Genomic DNA, 24,623 nt, shown 5'->3' on the forward strand with positions numbered 1-24,623 from the left:
TATATTTCGTCGTGTTATTTTACGATAACCAATACGCACGTGCGCATCATTCGACGCAGTCGTGAAAGGGCTCTCGACCAAAATGCGACATCGAGATATTCTAAAAGTGAGAGAAAGAGAGAGGGAGAGAGAGAGCAATTAGTAATAAAATACATAACATCTTTTAATGCTTTTACCAATGGGAATCGATCAATTTTATATAATGAAAAAATTAAAATGATCGAAATTGAGGGACACAGAATGACCTAATAAATTTTAACACACAAATAATGCTCATGTATCTACTATTTCGTTAAATTTTTTTATATGTGTATATATACATACATTTTCTTTTAATTATAAAATTAAAAAAAATTTTTAATTACTGGTCAAAACGATTAATATCTTGTATCGGTAATTATCTTGTATCTTGAGGTAATTTATTAATTAATTTTTTTCCAAGTTCAAATAATTATAATTGATATATTTATTGTTAATATAGATGATTATTTAAAAAAATATATATATAAGCTAAGAACGTAGTATGGAATATATAAACTTAGATTTTCGAAAGCACTATTCAATATCTATGAATAGCTGATGCATATAAAGGTGTGTAGAAGGACGATAGCGTCGTCATAGCGCAATGCGGAGATCCGAAATATACATGTATGTATGATACTTTCCTAGATCCCTTTAACAATTATTGATATTATCATTTGAGAATTTGCCTTATTTACATTCTGATAATACATTATTTCTTTTCTTTTTATAAATTTTGCATCAAATATTTAACGATGATTACATCTCCCGTCCATTTATATATATATATATTATATATTTATATTTTGTATATGTATGTGTGTGAGTGTGTGTATATATATATGTATGTGTGTGTAAGCTTAAAGTGTAATAATATGCGAGAAAACCAATGAAAGTGTGAAGTTATTTTTACGATATAGGACATTACTTGTTAATGGAACGGATCTTCGATAAACCACTTGTGTCAAAGCTTAGATTAAAGTTTATAAATGTATTTTCTACAAAGACCGTGACTTCACTTAATCTACTGTTAATACCATACGATATTCTTCTAAAAGATAAGAATTCTAAAAGAAAAGATTGAAACGATGAAATAATAATAGTTGAAAGAATCAAGAGATCAAAAAGAAAAGGATACAAAACGATCGAAGATTTGAAGTTTTTTTTGATCATGTATGCATGTGTATGTACAAATACATATATATGTAATAATCCAAATATTTAGATTTAGATTATGGTTAGGAAAATTTATTGTTAATACGATACGCGCGATACGATAATCAATATCGTTAATACTATCGATCTTTTTAATCGATAATAAATTATTTATCGTATATGGTAAGATATCAGTGCAGTTAGTTAGTTAATGGCAATATTTAAATATTAAGAGTACGTCTAATACGATAATATCGAATGAGTAGAAATGCATTCATGTGTTACATATTATTTTTGAATGAATTGTAGGAGAATACGTAATTTTCGATATACGATCGATCTGAAACAGTTTCTTTTTATTACTATGCGCAGTTGTTGCTCGAGCGACCTTGTGTAACATGAAACAAAAGACGATGGATGCAATGACTGTCGTCCATTACGAACACGATACATACAGCTTCCTCGTTCCTTCATTTTCACGAAAATATCAAAAGGTAAAAGACGAGATACAAGGAAACCTATTAAATAGGTGAATAATATACAAAGTGTGAAGCGATTATTGCAATGATCGCTGTTTTTTCCTGGAGCATAATATCGAGGTATGTTTTTTGGGTTAGGCTAGATATAGAATATAACAAAAAAAAAAAAGATCATCAAATTAATTTTATCTTACTCAGTAACAGAAACTATGTGGAAAGTGTACAAAGAGTATCATGTTGATTATTTAATTTTTTTCTCTCATTACTATCATTCATACTGTTACATATGTATGTACAGCGTACATACATAATATTTGCAATATAAGAGTTATGTTCATAAAAATTTCAATTCGTAGTTGTGATATAAAATGAGGAAATTTTCAATGATCTTATTATCGTTAATTTCACGAAGGAAAAATCTTTCATAAGAACAACAACGTTACAAATCTCAATCATATTTCTCGATATTTTTCTACTCTCGACGTTCCTTGATTTTTAATTCTTTTATAAATATAGATCCCACCGAAATAACAACGGTGTTAAAACATGAAGGTCGTCTCGTATATCTTGCCAATCGAAATTACAAATTTATTGTACTTCCATGATGATTGGCCAACATTCAAAAGACATCCATGTCTGTGTTTCATAATTGTCCCCAAATATCGTGTACTGATCGAAAAATACATAATTAAAGCTGCTCTATAAAATCGAATAAAGTAAATTCACGAGCGTTGACAACAAATATAAATATGTAATATCTGTTCTTGGTCGATACAATGCTCGGTAACAAAAGAAAAAAAAAAAAATAAGAAAAACAAAAAAAAATTGAGGAAACGATTCGGTGCGTCGCGTTCCATTTATTACAAGATCCGCCTAGTGGTGTACGTAATAAGGTCTAGAAAATTGGCAGGAGGTCCAAACGATATACGTATAAATGCGTTAGCAGAATTTAGGCGGGATGGTTTTCATCGGTTTTACCCCCTCTATATGCTTCGTGGAGAATTGCCGCAAGACGGCGCGCGATTGGTCGCACGCATGCGTGAGTAGCATCGATGGTGTCACGTGCGGTAGGGTGGGGAGATATAGATGGTAGCAGTTAGTGAGGTCGCGTGCCGCAAGAGGGTGTTGTAGGAGCAAGCGAAGAAGCGAGAAAGAGGTAGGTCAGGGCTGGGCTCAGTGTAGGCTCGGTGCGTTCACGTACGCGCATTGCTTTGCATTGTCTTTTGAGCGTTCGCGCGTGCTGCCTCATTTTCTTCCGAGTGTCTCTTTTTCGAGCGACTTTATACTATCTTTCTCTCTTCTTTTCCCTCTCTTTCATTCTTAATCTTTCTCAGTTTCTTTCTTTCTCTTTCTCTCTCTCTCTTTCTCTCTCTCTCTCTCTCTCACTCACTCACTCACTCACTCACTCACTCACTCTCTTTCTCCCTCCCTCCTTCTCTCTTCCGTTTCCGTGCTATCTCTATTCATCGTAACGTTTACGATCGTGGTGCGCGGAGACGACGAGAGTGCGTGGAGAAGAAAACGCGGTAGTTATACTTGAAAAATTCGCGTGAACCGATAATTTTTCGACGCGTGTTTCTACAATGGTGAAAGGCGCTTACATAATTGTACGCGAGCGCTAAGTTGTATTCTCTTGGAAATACGCGTGTGTGATACAAGTGAGCGTGCGCTGCTTCGGACGGATCGTCTACCACTATCCACCACTGTGTTTCGTGCTTCTTTGCGAGTGGCAAAACCTTTAGCATCTTACTCGCTCTTCTCCTTCGCTCCCTCTATCGTTTCAACGGTGCTCCATTTTCGTGGTATGTATATCTCTCTTTCTCTCTCTTTCTCTCTCTTTCTCTCTCTCTCTCTCTCTCTCTCTCTCTTTTACACACAAGACACACATTCACTTTGTTCCCTCTTCCTCTATGCGTCACAATCCCGCGCTCTTCTTCCCTCCTTTCATCCCCCTTCATTGCCCTTTCCCCCTCTTTCTCTTTCCATTCTCCTGACAGCTTGGTCGATTCACGAATCCGCCGGGCCATTCGCTTTTCCCGGGGTTCTTCAGAATAAGGGCAAAGAATTATTTTGTAAACAATTGTTCCTTCAAGAGTAACCTACAAAATCATAACCACAAGACGCTTATTTTAAACGTATAAGGAATTGTCCGGTGATTCGTAAAAGTCGGTGAAGCGCCCCTCGATTAGCTTCCGTTTTCTCGGAGTTTCTTGTCCTTTTCTTTCCTGTTTTCTTTCATAATGAAAATTTATACGTTACAAGTCTTTAATGAACTAAACGCACGAGCGCGAGCGAACTTCATAAACAGTACGAGTGAGTTTGTTTTAGTTCGTTCAACAACATAGTTCGGAATAGTTAACGTTACACGAGAGCATTGTTGTTAAATAATATCGATTCGATAATAGTTTCGCTTCATAAGACTCCACGAACTGTGTTAGTCGTGCTTCTTCGTGCTTGAATTATAAGTGTTCCCAAGCTCTTTCTGAGGATTGCAGAATAGTAATTTCTTTATTTTATCATTTAATAATTATAAGTTTATTAGTTATATGAGAAATATGATCAAAATTCATAACAGTTATAAAGGGTTTATTTACAATAAGACAATTTAGTTCATTTTTATTAGTAATAATGGAAGTTTTAACATATCTATGTATATACATACGTTACAAGGAACGTGCAATATATTTTGGGCTTCTTTTTTCATTTATGCCAGTTAATTCTGTTTGGTCCTTACTTGCCTTTGTTTTTTGTTTCTTGTACACAGGTCTGCCATCATACATATGCACATTTATTTTCTATTTATTTTAAATTACTTAAGAAAGTGAAAACATTCAAGGGCACAGACCGTTCGACGATCATGGCATTGCACGGGGAAGACGTAGTAATGAATTTGTTTATATTTTTTGTATTTGCCGACCCCGTCGATGGTTTCACTGGGCTAAATCAGTCGGAGTACACAGCAATCCCAACCAGGAAATTTGGAATTGGTAGTGTTGCTCTGACAGTGACGTCTGAGCCGAGTCCTAAACCAAGGTGAAGATTTTGGACGGTATAACAAAATGACCGATCAGCTAGAGCAACAGCAGCAGCAGCAGCAGCAGCAGCAACAACAGCAATCGCAACAGCAGACCAAAGGCAACGATGAGCCACGGACAAATTTGATTATCAACTATCTTCCACAAAGTATGACGGAGAAGGATCTTTACAGCTTATTCGTGACGATAGGACCTGTTGAATCATGTCGTGTCATGAAAGATTACAAAGTATGTCAAGTAGTTATATATTTCCATACATTATTCTCAACGTGTTAAACTTTAATATAAATATTCGATTTTTTACTTTTATAGACCGGATACAGTTATGGCTTTGGTTTTGTAAATTATACAAAGGCTGAAGATGCTATTACTGCTATAAATACATTAAATGGTCTTCAAGTACAAAATAAGCGGTTAAAGGTATCTTTTGCACGTCCTTCTGGAGAAGAGATAAAAGAAACAAATCTCTATGTGACTAATTTACCAAGGTATGTTTTAAATGCATGTTATATTTTAATTAGTTCAATTAGTAATAACAGTTATTGGGTTATAAAAATGATACGAACTTATTCATAGTTTAATATTTTATTTATTTTTTCTCACAGAAATATAACAGAAAGTCAGATCGATGATATATTTAGCAAATTTGGGAATATAGTGCAAAAAAATATTTTGAAGGATAAATTGACTGGCTTACCAAGAGGTGTAGCCTTTGTAAGGTAAGTTAATGAATTAATACATGGAAAATTATACTATCTATCATAACTTAACTTATTGGAAAAAATCTGTTTATGCAATATAAGTCAACTTTTATAATGCATGCGTGAATTTGATAATATAGAAAATTGGATCTCATTCAAGAGTAACAGCTGTTTGAAATGAGACTAATTGTATCATTATGCAACCTAAGTTAGCAGATAATACACGTTTATTTACTATACATAAGATATTTGCTGCCAAATTATTTTTTGGCTTGACCACTATAATTTCAATTTTATGTCTTTACAATTGACCTAGTTAACTGTTGAGATACATATAACTGAAAATTCAGGTTGTGTAGAATAGCTTTGTTGTTGAAAATAGTATCAAAAGTATGTCACTAACTGAATATAGACTGAATATAGAATAGCATTAATGATTTCCTTACATAAGTGAAATAACTAAGAAGTTCATTAGCTAATATATTTTTTATGAAAGATATTTATATAGAAGATTTTAAAGATATTTGTAAATTCTACAGCCATTTAATTGAACTTAAGCAAGTAAAATTAATTTTATTGATGATATGATTCTGTTTTTAAAGATTTGACAAACGTGAAGAGGCACAAGAAGCAATTGCACAACTTCATGGTACAATTCCAGAAGGTGGTTCAGAAAGACTCAGTGTAAAGATCGCGGAAGAACATGGAAAACAGAAAGCAGCATATTATGCAGGTTGGCAGGCTGGATATAATCAAAGTCGAGGTAAGTAGTTGAAAATTGATTTATATTATATTTATATGCCTTAGTTTTAGTATTATTCTGACAGTAGAAATACTAAATAATAAATATAATCGCGAAATGTAATATATGAATTAATGGAGAAAAATATGGAGTAATTGTAGTAATATTTTTATTGTCAGAGGTGCTTTGCATTGCGCTTTACACTTTTCTGATTAATGGCGCATGAATGACTGCATCATATAGTATAACTATGGGAAAAGCAATTCCTATCCTCTTGGTGTGGTTCAGTTATTTCATAATATAAATACATTGATATTTCTTACATATTGTAAGACTTTCATAGGTTGTTGCATTTAATATCTTACATACTTTTCAAATATGAATGTATATAACCCATTTTTTTTATTAACATTCATTAATTACTATTTTTTAATCTTTATTACTATTTTGTGTATTACTTTCATACTATTAAAATGTGTTAAGCAACCTTTTAACTATCTTCTAAACAAAAATTCTACCTAATTTACGAAAGAAAAATAAAATTGCTTCTTACTAGATTGATAATTAAGTATTTAAGATTTTTTGCAAATCCTATCTTTATAAACATATATATATATATATATATATATATATATATATATATATATATATTAGCATACAATTTTATATGTGTGCATTACTGTAGATACAATATCTAATACTTTAATGTTTTGCCAGATAAGATGGCTGCCTGTAGATCAGACTTCAACGATTTATCGCACTAGTCCCTTTTACATGGAAAAGTGTTCTTTATAATTCTATCATGCGCAATATACTGCAGCAATTTTTGCCATAGCCGAAATTTTATTCGGGTATTTTTCTATCAGTTTCTAATAATAGTGTGCATGATTTAGTGTGAAATATGTTTCCTATGAGTGTTTATTATGCACTATAAAAAAAGTATGTTTCTCTCTCATCAGTAATATAAAAGAAAAGAAAAAAAAAAAACAGACAATAGTGTTGTGGATTAAATATTTTGTGTGTGATATAATGAAGACATAATTATTTTCTAAGTGATTATTACAATGTTAGTACGATTCCGTTCTATAGAATATTGTTAATAATTTTATCTTTGAAGAAATTATTTCTTATTATGATTTAAGTAATTTCGTCACAATTACATTTTATGTTAAACATAATGTTAAATTGTCTCGATGAAGGAACATAGATTTAGTTCTATTTGTATGATATCTTAATTCTTTTCATATATATATATACACATATATATATACATATGAAATATATATATATACATATACATATATATATATCATTTTTTTTGTATTACAATTTATGTTCAAATATCCATACATTATTTTTGTTATCAAATTCCAATCGGTTAAAGTATACTTTTGTTATAAATATAATAGTTAATACAATTTTGTATATTTATTAAACCCATTCCTATTAATCTTAAGTGCGCATTGCGTGCGTATGATATTGGAACGAACGTTATATATCGAAAACATATTGCGCGAAAAAAAAACCAAAGAATGAGTTTGGAATATTAAAAATAATTATATATTATAGTATATATGAAATTTATTATAATTTAATTATCATAAACATATGTATTTATATCAATACTGTCACTCGTGATAGTTTTATTTAATACATATAATTCTATAATTAGAAATATATCAGTCTACCAAATTGCCTGCTATTTATTTGTAATATGCATATGCTAATTTATGATAATTGGGCTGTGACTGCATCGGTGAGAAGCCCGCTTGACTATAATTCTAAGTGCATGGCTGTGTCTTGTATCGAACAATTAAGGTCTTTGAATCATTCGAGTAAGAAATATTCATTTAATGTTTCATTTTTATTTCTATGCTTACCAATCTACAAAGGAGAGCGCCTATATCCAACCAGGAATAAATATCAGCGCTATGACCACTATCTTTATCAAAGATTATAAACGTATTTAATTTTGTTGAAATCTTCTCATATATATGCTTCATTATTACTTGCAGTTGTTATTGCGAATTTTTATGGAATTTAAAATTAAAAAAAAAAAATATTAATTGTTTGTAACATTTTATGAAACCAGTAAAAGTGATTTCTAAGTACTCGTATATATATATATATATATATATATATACACATAGAAAAAAGGAAAGAAACAAAAAAGTATTGATAACTTAAGTGTTGCTCTTATTATTCCAGATGAACTGAAATTATATACACACAATATTATTTATCTATAACAAATTGTTAATTTTTAAACTTCAACTATCATAAATATTGATAAAGGAATTGCATTAAAGAAAAGAAAATAAATAAATAAAATAAAAAAAAAATAAAAAAATAAAAAAGAAATAGAAAAAAAAATAAAAAAAAAACATTTAATCAAACTTTAGAAAATTATTAGTTGCTGAAATAGTTGCGCGTGAGAAATGAGTTAATACAAGTATTGAAGTTTAATGAAATAGTAAAAAACAATTGCACTTACATAAATGATAACTAATAACATCATTGGATATATAAAGTTAACACAATTTTATCGACAATTATATCTTTATCACATTCGTTAAGTTAATAGGTAATATCATCTTTATTATATATATTTTTTTTCAAGCTTTTGCTAGTCGCACAACACAGCAGACGCTCATAAAATTCGACATAATGAGAATGCTATACATAATAATTTTCAAAGTTCATGATTAAACTGTAATTGCGATTAAACGACACAGCATGCTCTCCAAATATGCACATGTATTAACGAAAGAAAGAAACAAACAAACAAAAAATCCAGAAATATTACTGTGAATGCTGTTATTACAATTGTGCTATTTTTTTTTCTTCGTCGTAATCCTTGATTTGTGCTGCACATATATATATATATAAATGTATAATAGCCTGAGACAGCCTTTTGCAGTTCTTACTTTTACGATATTATGCTACAATTGAACGAAAACAAAAGGATAAAAAGAAAAGAAAGAAGAAAAAAATATGGAATATACGTTATCATTTAAAAATATACGAAGATTTGAAAAGATCATATGAATAGATCTATGAATCTTTTGAGACTTTACTTATAGATTGTAAAGGCACATGTTACAACATCTATACACGATCAGCTGTTTTTGATATGAAGGAATGCCATTTAATATCCCAATTAATCTCAACGATGTTATTCGATAAACTTATGTAACGTCTATATAACAATGTCATCGTAGTGCGATCAATCAAATTGCGAAGAATTTCGCTAATAATAATAATAATAATAATAATAATAATAATAATAATAATAATAATAATAATAATAATAGACCTTTTTGGAAGATTTTCTTCTTACTCTACTAGTCGTTCCAAACGTTTTAACGAACACCATGTTTTTAAACATAAATATTGTACGATTTATCGTTACGATCCACAATTCCAATGTTACGAGATTATTATAGTTAGAAATATGATTAAATTTGCATTTAAAATGTGTATATGTGTGTGTGTGTGTGTGTGTAAAATATATATATATACACGCACAAATACACAATATGTTTAACTTTCTCCTCTAATAATAACCACTTTTAACGTGATCTATTTACCGAGAAGATATTGGACAATGATTCAACGATTCGTCTTTTGCGAAATTCCACGAATCTCACCGTAATTAAAAGATATTACGTATATATGTAATGTATGTATATCTCGCGAGATATTGAAGCAATCGTCGGATGTACTTTATTGGATGAATAATCACTAAATGATGTGCGTGCATGTGTGCATGTATGTGTATCTGTGTGTATGTGCGTGCGTGCGTGCGTGCGTATGTACGTGTACGTTAAAACAGTTTATCATAAAACTCAGGATATTAATGATAGAATACTTTTTTTTTAATGTATCATTTTCTTTTTTCTTTTTTTTCTTCACATATTCCACCATTAAAGTGGTATTATCCAAATGCGATAAGATTCGTTGTTAATGAAATTGAAAAGAGAAAAGAAAAACAAAAAAAAAAAGAAAAAAAGGTGCATAAGTAGCAGTTATTGTTCCGTCGATCGTTATAAAAATAGATATTAATCACTCGCATTTTTCTTGTTACCGGTTATTGCCCTATTAATCGATGTATTTAACGACCGATCGAATTATTATTAAAGCTTGGGTTCGCAATAAGTGAATCACGAGTCTAAGAAGAAACATGTACGTATGTGTATCTTATTCGACTTTGACAATCGTCCATTTTTTTACTTGAAATTAGAAATACAGATATTCGGTACTGCTCGTGGTAGTAATATATATCATCGTCTAGATATCGGCTGATCGAGAGAAAAAGAGAGATACGTTGAAAATCTCACGATGTATCATGTTGTTTTCAACGTAATACGATCCAACTTGTTCGGACGCAGATCATTATATAGACTGAATTGTGTAACGTTATCACGCATCGTTGGAAAATAGAAAATTGATTACATATACATACATATTTCTATCAGCTAGTGATTCTCAACATGGGATATGATGTAAAATTTTGGGGAGTATGCCGTGAAAGTATATACATTAAATATAAAATTTAATATCTATTGTACATATATGTTTTATTTTATTTCTATTGTTATACTGTAATTATAGTTTTATTTATCCGTACAAGTAGTATGCCAGTTACATACATATTTCCAAGTGGTAGGTGAAGCATAAAAGATTGAGAATCACTGCTATAGACTATTTCTTTCCTTTCGAATGAATGTAATTTATAAATAAGTTCAAATACAAATAAGTTGTATATGTGTGATAAAAGTAAAATAAGTTACGTTGTATGGTTCATTCTGTATAAATGATTAAAATTATTGGATCATATTAGAGAGAGAGAGAGAAAGAGAGAGAAAGAGAGAAAGAGCCGAAGCTTTTAGGAATTTAATATTGCGAATGCCCTGGTATTTGACGCACTTATATAATTCGGTCGTGTGCGATTTGTAATTACATTTGTTAAAATCTTCGTGTATGTGTAATATGTATACACATGTATACGCATGTATGCGTGATTTCTTTCTTTTTATTTTTGGTCGTCTTTCTACGTTCATTATTATTGTTGTCGCGTAAGGCGAAGCTTGAAATTTTACGTCGTCGGCTACACCCGCAGGAAAAGAGAAAAGAAGCAGACGAATCGATCGACGAAGGCACGATAGTCTAACGAAGATAAATTTTTCATTATCGATCTTATATAGACCAAGTTATCTTAAGGGACATATACACATGTCACTAAACTACTTAACATCGTATATCTCGAATATTCACGAGTCGCATTTTCATCTATTATATATGTATATATATGTGTGTAACAAAAATTTTCTAAGTGGATCAAAAGTTCTAATGTGATTTTTAAAAAATAAATTATTCTTTTTCAAGACTTTTTAAGCTTGTAGTTAGGCTTGTAATTTTACAAGCTAGATTTGTAATTTTACGATCTGAGAAAGAAATTAGCCTAAAATGTCTAGAAAAAGAGTAATTGATTTTTAAAATCACTTAAGACCTTTTAGTCCACCTATGAACTTTTTATCTAGACTGGTGTGTATACGCACACATACACTCACACAAATATTTATATTACTTTCTTATAAATCAAAACGATGGATTTTGAATTCGAATAAGAATATAAGTACGATATTATTTACTAAACTGTTGTGGAAAAATATCTCATTTTCTTATTTGTATATACATATGTCCAAAAGAAACATATTTTTGTGTTTAAGTAAAAATGCGATACGCGAACTTGTACGATGTTAAACGAATGCGTTGTAAATAAGTTGACGGAAGTTGCAGTTAGAGAGGATTCTAATTTTAAAGAGTTTTAAGTAGTAAATTGTAAGGTTTTTAAACGGGCTGATGGAGTTCGAGCGAAATGATTATATTATCGAAGTCCGGTAGTGCTAATAATGGCTGTGATAAGAATAAGGACAAAATAACGCCGAATGAAAATACAATGCGAATATTAAAAAAAAGGGACTGTCGATAAAATACACACTTGTAAATCGAGAAATTGGTTTAAATTTGAACTTGGTTTAAATGGTACGTTTAAATACGTACGTAAATATTTACATACGTAGTATCCGTTCTCTTTGTATTTTCTTTATATTTTAATCTATTACAATTCTATGGATACGATTCGGTTTGATTTATGATGGAGAAAGACAATTTTAATAGCGTGCTGTTATTGCAAAAGAAAAAGAAACAAATAACAAAAAAAAAGAAAAGACAAATAGACGAACGCGTTTATAAAAATGCCTGCGACATTCTCAATAATATATTCAACATATTTTTCTCTTCTCTTCTCGCGTAATTCGATTATAAAAGATGAATGCTCTCTGCAAATCGATTTCGATTAGTAAAAGTCCAGCGACTTGTGGTCATACGAGCGTAGCCTTACACACTGATTACACTCTGTTAAAAATAATTAACGAAAACAACAAAAAAAGAAAGAAAAGAAAAAAAACATTACATATAACAAATAAACGTACACGCAACATATGATAATTGATATTATAGCAAAAGCGAATATGTGTATATTGTATATTATTATACGTATATACATACGTGTTACATGTATATACAGTTAGTTAAACTGATGTTCGTCATACGTTGTGCGAATATTTCAATAGAAAATTGGTTGAATTATCGGAAGAAGAAAAGAAAAAAGAAAAAAAAAAAAGAAAATGAATTGTATCGCATTTTGTACTGACGATTTTTCATTATCTCTTAATCGTTATTTGTGTCGTCTATGTATGTACTTAGTTACAATGCTTTTCGAACCCATTTATCATCGCTACGATTTCTCTATAAATGATCTCCCTACGAGCAAGAGACACGAAACCGATTTTTAAACCAATATATTTTGATGTATATTATATAAGCTTTTTAATATACTTCTTTTTTCTATTTGTATGAATGTTTAAAAAAGTCACATGGCAAGTAAGCTATACGTTTGCACGATGTTCGTCGATATACAAATTATAGTCTGTCTATTTATCTCTATCTATCTATCTATCTATCTATCTATCTATCTATCTATCTATCTATCTATCTATCTATCTATTTATCCATCCATCTATCTATCTATCTATTTATCTATCTATCTATTTATCTATTGGATTGATAAATTTGCAAGGAAATAGAAAAACCGAAAAAATCGTCAATACAAAAATAATATATCTGGTATAAAATCGACGCGTAAACTCGGGATGCGTCACTTCGTTCTTGAAATTCTCCTGTATAAGTATTATCTTATACCTTTCTTAATCCTTGTTGCTACAGTCACGAAGATTTTACGTGGATCTGTAGTCGCTCTCGTTAAATTTGATTAAAACATTAGAAAGAAAATAATGGGACTTGTGCTTTATTATAACAAGACCACCTCCATCCCAATTTTATTTTCGATGTTTTTCAATGGATTACGAATAAGGTCAAAGTGACGTAGGAAAGTGGATAGGAACTACTGAAATACATAAGTGTATTACATAAGGAAGAAAATCGATTAGATTGCATATAATGATGATATAAACGAGGAGGATAGGATGCATAGCATATAGTGATTGTTATTATCTTATTTTGCGTATTGTTCTTGATTATGAATGACAGATTTAAATAAAACAAAAAAAAAATCTATCTTTCAGGAACGATCCACATTTTCGAATGTGAGACACAAAATATCGCACGCGTTCGCCATTTTCTGTTATAATCCTTGTACATAGTACACATACACACACTCATGTATATATACATATATTTCAATATGTATATACACATATTATACATTAGACGTAATGTAGAGCAAAAATTAGACGTAAGCCTTCTCGATAGCCAAGCGATCGTAGGAAGAAGGGAAGAAAACTGTCCCCCTCTTCCGTGCTCGGTCTCTGGTGCACGTAGGGTCATTGCATGTAAAATCGATCACTTTCTCGAGCAATGGAAGTAATGGAATTTTTCTTCGAAATCAAAATACGTTATTCACGAAAGTATTTACGGTATACATACATACATAGATAAATATATGTATTTAAAATGATTTTGAGACAAATGTTTTCGAAATACCGTTGCGTTGCAGTGCTTCGATTTTTCAAATGAAGAAGAATAAAATAACAAAAACAAAAACAAAATAAGAAAGAAAATTATTGGAAAAGTTAACGTCAGAGACGAATAAAGTGAGCGATTTCACGTGGAGTGAGCCTGGAGAAGAGAGAGGAGGTGCGTTAACGAAGATTGGATGGTCTTTCAGGGGGAGGAAGCAGCGGCGGCAGCAGCGGAGGTGGAGGTGGTGGTGTAAGCGGGAGCCTCAGTAGCAGCGGGGGTGGAAGAGGACGAGGTGGCATCGGTGGACCGCCAGGAATCGGAATGGGTATTGGAGGTGGAGGAGGTGGCGGGCCGGGAATGCTTGGCAGAGTAGCCGGAGGGGGCTTTGGTCCACGCGGTGCTCATCACGGTGGCTTCATCGGAGGTGGAGGAGGACCTGGAGCAATGAGGATGGAGAAGCTACATCCGCATCGTTTCAATCCCATCGGTATGGGTGGTGGATACGTTCAGTCACACTTTTGGTGACCATCGAGGAACAAGAACGCGACGACGACGACGACGACGGCGACGACGACGGCGGCGATGACAGAGATGGCAGAGATGGCTATGCCATCCGCTTCAAGCATGACTGTCACTACGTCACTCTCTTTATCTCGCGCAGGACACCCTAACGAGGATCGATCTTCGTAAACTGCCGACGCGATACGAACTTTGTCATCTCGAGCGATCGTCGAGTACTCTCGAGGCTTTTTTTATCTTCCCTTTCTCATTCATTTTTTTGTCGTCTTCTTCGTGTTCTTCTTCTTCTTCTTCTTCCTCTTCTTTTGCTTTGTCTTTCTGCCTTTCTTTTTCCTTTTTCTTCTTTCTTTTTATTCTTTCAATGTCTAGAAACTATTGACTATTACGCTACAAAGATATTAGTGTCTTTTCAAGCGTTAAACTTCTGGATCACTTTCTTCTTTTCTCTTTTCTATTCTCTCTCTCTCTCTCTCTCTCTCTCTCTCTCTCTCTCTCTCTTTCTCTCTTTTTCTCTCTTTTTCTCTTTCTCTCTCACATACATACACACGCCACATACACACACACACACACACACAGAGTCCTCCATTCCTCGACAACTTAACGATCGCTCGAACATCCATTCCGCATGATCGGGGAATAATTGCGACGCAATTTGCGATGCATTGGATACGTTCCAAACTGTGTCAGTGCCCGCGTTAGATGTAGATAAGAAAAAAAAACAACAAAAAGAAAAAGTAGGTGTTAAAATCCCGTTGCATAGCCCGTGCCGTGGTGTTTTAAAATGCACGTGTCCGCATTCGGGCTAAACTCGTTAAGCAAAAACTATAAAAAAAAAGAGTTCTATATACATGTTGTATATTTCATTTTTAATGGTTCTAACTTTAAACTTTATCGGATGTTTCAATTTTAAGAAAAGTTTTATCGGAGTCAGCTTCAAACGCAGAACGGTATTCCCTGATTCTATGCAACGTTGGATATCGATGGTATTTGCGATAAGGAAATCGAACCTATGATATAATGAAAATGCGGCCAACGCGAGAGATACGCCTTATTATTATTATTATTATTATTATTATTATTATTATTATTATTATTATTATTATTATTATTATTAATTATTATATTATTATTATTATTATTATTATTATTATTATTATTATTATTATTATTATTATTGGGAAAGGTAATTCGATGTAAAATATTTTATACTCTTATCGGTTTAATGTCAGTACTATACAAGTATATAAGACATATTACTTAACCTTATAAAATAACTTGCATCGAATCAACTTTCTTCGTTCCCGTTCGTATTAAATGAGCGCGCAGTAGTAAATGTGTTTTAACAGAATAACAAAATTATGCGTGAGGTATAGAAGAGGACGCAAGTGAAGAATATACTTCAATATAGAATGTTATTAATCTTATGACTCGTTTGCCGCGATTACGTGATACTTTTACCAAATTTTAATCACGTTTTAATATTAATGATAATCACTTATTTTAGCTATTCGTTCGAATTGGTTATTTTTAAATAATAACAAAGCGAAAGGGGAAAAAAAGAAGAAGATAGACAAAAACCGTGTAAGAAAAATAGGGAGGAGAAAGTTTTAGATATAGATCATAGAAAGTTTCGTCTATACGTTCGATGTTGTTTTTTTTTCTTTTTTTTTCTCCTTATTTTATTTCTTTTCTTTTTTTTTTTTTTTAAATTGTAATCGAGAAAAAGGAAAATTCTAATAAATTACTAAGTTTTTAGTTGATACCACCACTTATGCGATGTTTGAAATTATTTTTGTTTGTTTTTTTTTTTTTTTGTTATGCCTGGAAATTATTCACTAACGGACTGTGACATAAAAGTACAAAACTTCAATATTTACCATCGTTATCCTCGTGCACCGCGATACATGTAAATATTGGGAAAAACGTATTAATTGCGATATCTTATAGAAAATGAGACTGACTTTTTATATAGAGACAAATTTTACGCTAGTGTTCTGCGACGTATCGAAGTCACGTTTACGGTACCTTTGCTAACTGTAACGGACAGATTGCTCTTGTCTCTCTCTTCAATTTCGTTCAATAAATTTTAAGATCACATTAATGCTAGGAAGATGATAATATAAAGGAAGGTTGTGCACTCTTTTAAGCATCGGAGATATTCGTTTTACAGGGTAGAAGAAGTTCAATAAACGTTTCATCATTGTAAAGAACATGATTAATAGACGTTTACATTACATTTAATTACGATTTAGCATAATAATTTAACGGAAGCTATAGTATATTTAATATCTCGTTCGATATCATACAAACACATACACGTATACACATACACACACACACAGACACACTTTAATAACTTTCTAAACATTATTTATTGTCGTTGGTAATCGTTCAAGATAATAAATGCGTCCACGTTTATATAGGACGTAGCAACATTTCATTATAACCAAGAATTGCGAGAAGTCTAGAAATAATTATATAAAGAGAAGTTAGTTCTCACAATTTTATGATATTTCATTATTATAATATCACATTAGAGGCACGTGCGTGGATCGGAGTTCTTTTACGGGACGTTATTAAAACGGTTTTGTTCCTTCGATAGAAACAACATTGCGCGGTTTATGAGAAAATAGTCAAGAATTAATCGTTGGTTTCGCGTAGGAGTTCACGTGTTCGCAAGTCGTCTTACCTCATTTTTCTTTTCACAAAACCAGAGTAAACGAAGCGTCGAGGCTGCTTCACATGTATGATTATAAAAGACAAGAAAAAAAAAGATAAAAAAAAACAAAAAAACAACCGAAAAAAAACAGTAAGAAAAAGTTCAATATCAAATCGGTGTGCAACGTTATCAGCTTCTCTTTACAATTTCTTGCACAAGGAAGAACGTCTACTAACAGAGCCAATATGAAGATATGAACAAGGTATTTCAATAATTTGTGACTTCGCACGAATGGATGTACCAAAAATTTTAATAAATACTATGATTCTACTAAAGATCGTTCCCAAACCCTTCTAATTCTAATATGAAAAGTGTAAAAAACTAAAGGAGAACAAGGGAACAGGAAGTATGTGAGTAATTATCATCAGGAAAAAAGATTTAAGGACAGATACAATGTGTACGAAACGAGTGCGAGAAGATACGAAATATTTATACGTTTTATTTTTGTCATTTCTTTCTTTTTCTCTCTTTCTCTCTTTTACACACACATACACAAATTAACACGATTAACAAATAGATTAAAAATCACAGAAACATAACATACGTATATATCATGGATTAAAAGTCGGTGTATGTCGATATTTTATCCATCGATGAGGTTCTCCGGATACGATGTTGCCCTTCAAAAGGCAGCTAGCATTTTAATAAAGCCAAGTGCCCGTTGACGAGCCGCAACGTAACCGACATCAAACAGCTTCCTTGTGCGTCGAAAGAATTCACTGAAACTGTGTTAAAAATGACGAGAGAAAGGAAGAAATTTACTATGTTGTACGTATACATGTATAGTCGTAATGGTATTAAGAGAGAAAAAGAGAGGGGAGGATTAAGAGTGAATAAATTGATGGAGTAATACAGAAACACATAGATCAAACAACATCATCAAGAACTATTCTACATACTTTCCTTCGAAGAATATCCAAGAAAAATCGTAACTAAATCACACACTCGAAGAAAGGGATATACAAAACTTTTGTATCATGTGTGAACGATACAACGAGATACATGGATGCACACGTGACCCAAGAAGAAACTCGAACGAGAATCAATGGAAAAATCGCGTGAACTTCGTCACATGCATGACAAGAAGAAGTACGTATACAAACAAAAAAATAATAATAATAATAATAATAATAATAATAATAATAATAATAGAGAAAAAGAAAGAAAAACGAAGAAAAAAGTAGTGTAAAAAATAAGGAAAACGAGCGTTGTGGACGGTACAAAACGCACTCGTTGATTGAAGATTTCTGAGTTAGTACGGGAAACTTTATAAACGGCATAATCTCTCCACCCACAGGATGCTGCGGCCTAAAGATTAGCCGCGAGGACGGCAAACTCGTCGAGGAGGAAACAGGAAGGGGCGGATAGCTACCATGAACCGAGATACCATTATACTTTCGGCATATGGGTTTAGCTATGCACTAAAAATGTTCCAAGGATTGAGGATAAAAGAGGCTAAAAGTGTGTGTGTCTTTCTTCGATATCATCAAGGACGCTACACTTTCCGCTTATTATTTAATCATTTACATTATGAATTAACAGGACATTTTTAGATTATTTATCAACGAGAATCTCCTTTAACACATTGTTGACCGGTTACGAGTACATTTGTCTCTTTGCACATGCATGCATTTTATGTAATTATTAAAGTATAAAATTGTTTATACTTCACATGATATACAAAGTTATTATCATAATATTGCTCATTATGTTGGATAATGTTTCTACTTAATTTTGATATTATCACAATTTTGCTAAATTTTTAATATTTTAATAATGATTTTATTTTCAATTATAAATATAGCTAAGGTGAAACGCATTACTATTCTTTTTTTTGCATATAATAGCCGATCAGCAATGTATTAATAATACGTAAATACAAAAATATTATTATTTTATATCTAAATAAGAATAATAATAATATACTAACTTTGTTTGGTTTGTTTGTTTTAATTTTCTTTTTTTTTTCTTGTTTTTTTTCGATCTTAATTTTCTTAAATCTCGTGCGATCTGAAAGATATTAACATCTTTTATTTAGCTGTTGAAAGAAACGACAGTCGGCGCTATTAACTATTTTTCGCGGTTTATATATATTTTTTCTTTTGAAACATTTTTTGCGGCAATAACGCAATCGTATGCCGCTCTCCGTTTCCGGGATAAAACGTACGTGTTTACGAGTAAAAGAGAGAGTCCAACTTATTCGGCTTGACCACGGACAGAAAGTTTGGCTAAATCTTTCCTCGATGCCATATACATACACATATACCAACATACATACACATAACATATATACATGCATAATACATTCATCAAATATATGTATACTGCATATACGTACAGAGGTGACTATACAATCGGTATTTTGTTAAGAATTGAATTGAAGCCTTATCGGAGAGCTTTTCGGCTTATAAACGCGGACGCGGAAAGTGGAGATTAAATCGTGGCTTTTACTCGAGTACTTCACGTCTCTTGACACGTTTACGAAGAATTTTTCTCCGGTTCGTTAGTTGCGATCATTCTTTCTCTTTCTCTCTCTCTCTCTCTCTCTCTCTCTCTCTCTCTCTCTCTTTCTCTCTCTTTCTCTCTCTCTCTCTCTTTCTCTTTCTTTTTCTCTTTTTTACTCTAACACATTTTTTTTTGGTTGCTTGACCTGACACAAAATTTTTTTATCCTCATTTTTTCCTCTTCTCTTTTTCTCTCTTTCTCTGTTTTTCTCTTTCTATTTATCTGTGTATCTATCTCCGTCCTTTTCTTTCAGCCAAACCCCAACGTTCTTCATTCTCAACCAACATGGATACCTCGGGACGACGAGCTGTGAAATAAACGCGCATCTGTCGCACGTATGTTTTGTATTAAAAGACTCAAGAGGAGAAGCTGGTCTGTCACTATGGGGATACAATGGGTCGAGGTAAGAAAAGGCCACACCGATTCGCTCAACTTTCTCGGATCTCCTCTCTACACATCTTCGAGGGATATGGTTTACGATAAAACTTTTGTTATGTCACGAACAATTAAAAAAAGAAAAAAAAAACAAAAAGAAAAAAAACTAAAAGAAAACAACAAAAAGGATCGTCCTAGGTAAATTTGAATTTCTATTATATAAACATTTAACAATGATTTCATCGTAAACTTTACTACGTCAGATATATATATCGAAGATATACTAGAATTTAAGACTACAATGATAAGAGAAAAGTTCATTCTTTTTTTTTTTCTTCTCCTTTTTTTTCTTTTTTGTTTCCATGAATTTTCCTATTTCGATACACATAAGTCGTTTCGAATAAGAATGAAATTAGCATATCGATATTTTATATATATGTATTAGCATATTAATGTTAATGTCTCATTATCAGTGATCGATCATTCAAATATCTTTAAGTAAGATAAAAAATTGCGTTTCTTCAGTCTTTCGACTATAATGTAGTTTTCTTTTTTTTTGTTTTTTTTTTTCTTTTTTTTTAAATATCGACACGAACGTTATAGATTTGTAAAAATACACATATACACAGACAGTGAAGTGTATTTAATATACTTCGTATATCGAATAATATTGTCTTCGAAATTGTCTCTAAATTCTAAAAGAATGTGTATATATATATATATATAAATATATAAATATATATACATATATATATATATATAAGATTATATATATGAGTTTTGTTCAAACTATAATTTACTACGTAAGAATGTAAATCTTTCTCCTAATGAAAGAAAATGATCTCTCGTAAAATGTCTACATTCCTCGTGTGCATGATTAAACATTTATCGTATCACCCTTCGACGTAAGAGTTTCGTAAGCAAGAAATTCCTTACCGCCTTAATTTCAGATACCCTTCTCTTATTCGCAAGACCACCTGGTACATATATACATACATATATGCATACATACAAACGTTTTCGTAGAACCCGATAAGTAAAGTCTCCAGCTGCTTTAGGGTCACGAATAAATGAATCATAATGAAAAACTCCGACGTGTGTGTACCGCACAGCGATCGAGATAGACGATTGGAAGACCTTTCTTTCGAATGCTTTAAAAGAAATCGTTCGTGACTCTTCGTAAAAAGAAAATTTTTCTTTCGACGAAAAACATTGAAAGAAAAATGTAAAAAATCAAATATTCTATGATAGTTTAATGTAATCGAAATGAATTTTTGTTTGACGATTAAAAGCTTTTCTTTCAAATGCTTTAAAATAAATCTTTCGTTAAAAGAAAATTTTTCTATCGACAAAAAATATCGAAAATTTTGATATTAAATTCTAATGCGATCTAAATGATTTTTTCTCTTTTTCTTTTTCTTTTTTTTTTGCTTTTCTTTCTTTTTTTTTTTTTTTTTTTTTTTTTTTTGTTAACCGAGTTTAATTTACTACATCAAGAAAATTTTTAGTATATACGTGTATTCGTGTATTCGATAAAGGAATGCTTATCTATCAACAAAAACTTACCAAGCTTCTTCCTCTCCACAAAAAGAAACCACTTCCTCTATAAAATATAAATCTCCTATCGTTACAACTGTCGTGTTCTCTATATTCTATATCCTCGATAGCAACTAACGGAAGTCATTAAGTGATTTCTAAAATACACTTCCTCTTATTGTACTTAAACTTTTGACTTTTTGTTTACAAATTTACCAAGCAAATTCGTTTTTCTAACATTTTGACTTTTTTCTTTCTCATGTATTTACAAACTTTGAATCAGCTGTTATCACTATAAATTTCTACAAGATAAAACATATAACGTGATGTGATCATTATTGAATTCTCTCTTCCTCTCTTTCTTTTTTTCTCTAAGTAATATAAAAGAAGAGAAATTTTCCAAATTTACTAACAATGAAAATTAACTTAAGTTACTTTAATTTAAGTATAAATTTAAGTAATTGAAAATTTATCAATTCTATCTTTCATTACATTTTATATATTCACAATCGACACTTTGTGATCTCTTCAATTTGAAACGGTGATTATAAGAGTGATCTAAATCATGCATTTTTCGTTTGGCATACATATTTTAGCATTTGGGTTTGTATTAATGAAAAATTATTTTTCTATAATAACAAATGCAAAAGAAGTAAGCATATTTATGTTTGAAAAATAATTCTTTTGTGTGATTAAGATTAGAGAAAATAATTTGTGATAAAATATATCTTTTAATATCTCAAATCACTTGGATGACTTTCATAATCACCAGCTCATATCAATAATCAATATTACTTGATACTCTCAATTTATTTCTTTTCTTTTATATGGAAAATTCTGAATTAATAATTGCATTTAGAGAAGTTTAGAAAAAAATAAATAAAGACGACGTCGAGAAGCTAGAACGAACATTGTAATGTGGCATCGACGAATAGCGAAGAAGAGTGGGAGTACAAGGAAGGAGAGTAGCATCGGTATGAATCATTATCATTCTTCCATGTTCCCTGTATACTTCTTCGTTTTATTTTTCTCGAGTGAATCTACGTAGTCGTGTTGATACGCGTGAGCTTTTCTATATTTCGTTTGAGATCAATTTTTCAGATACTTGTTTACGTAATAACAGGATCTCTTCATTATACTCTTTATATTATACTATATCATTATATTTGAACTTCATATTCGTTCAACGAGGTCAATGACACACACACGCTCTTTCTCTTTCTCTGACATAAAAAAAAAAAAATTTGAATCTAAAAATCTCTAACTTGAACTTTTCTAAATTACCTATACGAATTTCGCGCGCTTTATTTATACGTAAGTCACGTGTTCGACGCGTCGAGAATAAGTAAGATTCTCGATCATCGATGGATAAAAAACGATGTTTATTGATGCAGATGAAAAAGAAAACAAAGATGTACATTATAAAAACGAACGATATATCCTATGTTGACCTTCTTTCTTCATTGGTAACAATTCTGGTTGATTTCAATTTTTGCACAAGACACATGAAAATATTTCTTTAATTTCTTCAATGAACTATTTCATATGCAAACATTGTTAACTAATGATAACACAATATATTTATTCACTTTTTACAAGTTTTGTTTTCTTTTCTCGTGAAAAGATTAAACTTAAAGAATAACGTCGATCTTCTTCATTATTCACAAATTTGCTTCAATGAGTATCCTCGATCTTTGGTCCACGTGAAAAAAAAATCAACGGGAGCAACGAAGCTGTTCGGTACGACACGGTGTATACACGACCTCAGGAGAAACAAGACTGAACTCGATTCGCGTGGCATCGAGCGAACCACTGTGTGTACATATACAAGCGAAAGCTTGAGAGGAGGATTGGCCAGAGGAAGAGAAGGAATGTGTGTCTCTCTTCCATTTGTTCTTTACGAATAGATATATATTTACTTTTTGTCTGTATGAATATCTCAATTTCGTTATCATTTTTCTGAAACAACTTTTCATTATAAAACAAAATTATATAATCTGAAACAAATTATACATATATATATATATTAGTATATAATTTCAAAGTTATATATCTTTAAATATCTAATTTTAAAATTATATATTTCTAACAAAAAATAAAATTGTGTGTGTGTGTGAGTGTGTGCGTATATATATATATATATATATATATATATATATATATATCGAAACTTAAAAATCATATAATGTAACACTTTGGTAATATGAGTTATACTAGTATACATCAATAACAATTTATTTTTAAAAATAAAAATATATATAAATATGTGACTTTGAAGTTATATATCTTTATATATCTACATTTAAAATTAAAAACTATACAATGTGAAACTCTCCCTCTCTCTCTCTCTCCTTCTCTCTCTCTTTCTCTCTCTCTCTCTCTCTCTCTCTTTTATAATATAAATTATGTTAGAATAATATTATACTATAGTAACAATTAATTTCTAACAATACAAGTATATGAGCGTGTGACTTCAAAATTACATATGACGTAACAAAGCATTATACAGTTTTTAAGATAGTTTATGTCTTTATATATCTAAATATAAAATTTTACTTCTAAAAAAAATAAAATTATATATCTTTAAAATTATTATGAATTATATCACACAATTATATCATGTGAAACTTATAAGTTATATACTAGTATAACTATTCATTATATTAATAATTACTTTTAAAACAATACAAATATATGAGAGTATAACTTCAAAATTACATAACGCCATATAATATAGAATTTTTCAAATTTTTTGTATGAAATACATATTTTTTTTTCATATTTCTAGTT

The 24,623-nt window shown here is 31.1% G+C and overlaps 1 protein-coding gene across 9 annotated transcripts; it reads left to right on the plus strand.

Moving 5' to 3' along the window:
* The first annotated feature begins 96 nt into the window (after positions 1–96).
* On the plus strand, positions 97–21,201 carry LOC127071110 (sex-lethal homolog). Of its 9 annotated transcripts, none has more exons than XM_051010075.1 (7): positions 97–1,775; positions 4,603–4,918; positions 5,003–5,178; positions 5,296–5,409; positions 5,994–6,154; positions 14,385–14,666; positions 20,176–21,201. In XM_051010075.1, exons 2-7 carry the CDS (start codon positions 4,715–4,717, stop codon positions 20,238–20,240), a joined length of 1,002 nt encoding a protein of 333 aa, XP_050866032.1. In that variant the 5' UTR covers positions 97–1,775; positions 4,603–4,714; the 3' UTR covers positions 20,241–21,201. The 9 variants fall into 9 exon arrangements, 8 of the variants coding, with proteins under 8 accessions (XP_050866032.1, XP_050865996.1, XP_050865998.1 ...); XR_007784891.1 differs by lacking the exon at positions 97–1,775 and adding an exon at positions 2,819–3,457 and having other exon boundaries at positions 4,420–4,918; positions 14,385–14,913; XM_051010039.1 differs by lacking the exon at positions 97–1,775 and adding an exon at positions 2,819–3,457 and having other exon boundaries at positions 4,420–4,918.
* The last annotated feature ends 3,422 nt before the right edge of the window (positions 21,202–24,623 follow it).

The sequence above is a fragment of the Vespula vulgaris genome, chromosome 1 (genome assembly GCF_905475345.1).
Source record: "Vespula vulgaris chromosome 1, iyVesVulg1.1, whole genome shotgun sequence".
NCBI lineage: Eukaryota > Metazoa > Arthropoda > Insecta > Hymenoptera > Vespidae > Vespula > Vespula vulgaris.

Bases quoted from the DNA above. Each gene is read 5' to 3' on its own strand.
- LOC127071110 (XM_051010075.1), top strand. From the start codon at position 4,715: ATGACCGATCAGCTAGAGCAACAGCAGCAGCAGCAGCAGCAGCAGCAA. The intron at 4,919-5,002 runs GTATGTCAAGTA...TTACTTTTATAG, and splicing joins GTGTCATGAAAGATTACAAA to ACCGGATACAGTTATGGCTT. The intron at 14,667-20,175 runs GTATGGGTGGTG...CTTTTCTTTCAG, and splicing joins GCATCGTTTCAATCCCATCG to CCAAACCCCAACGTTCTTCA.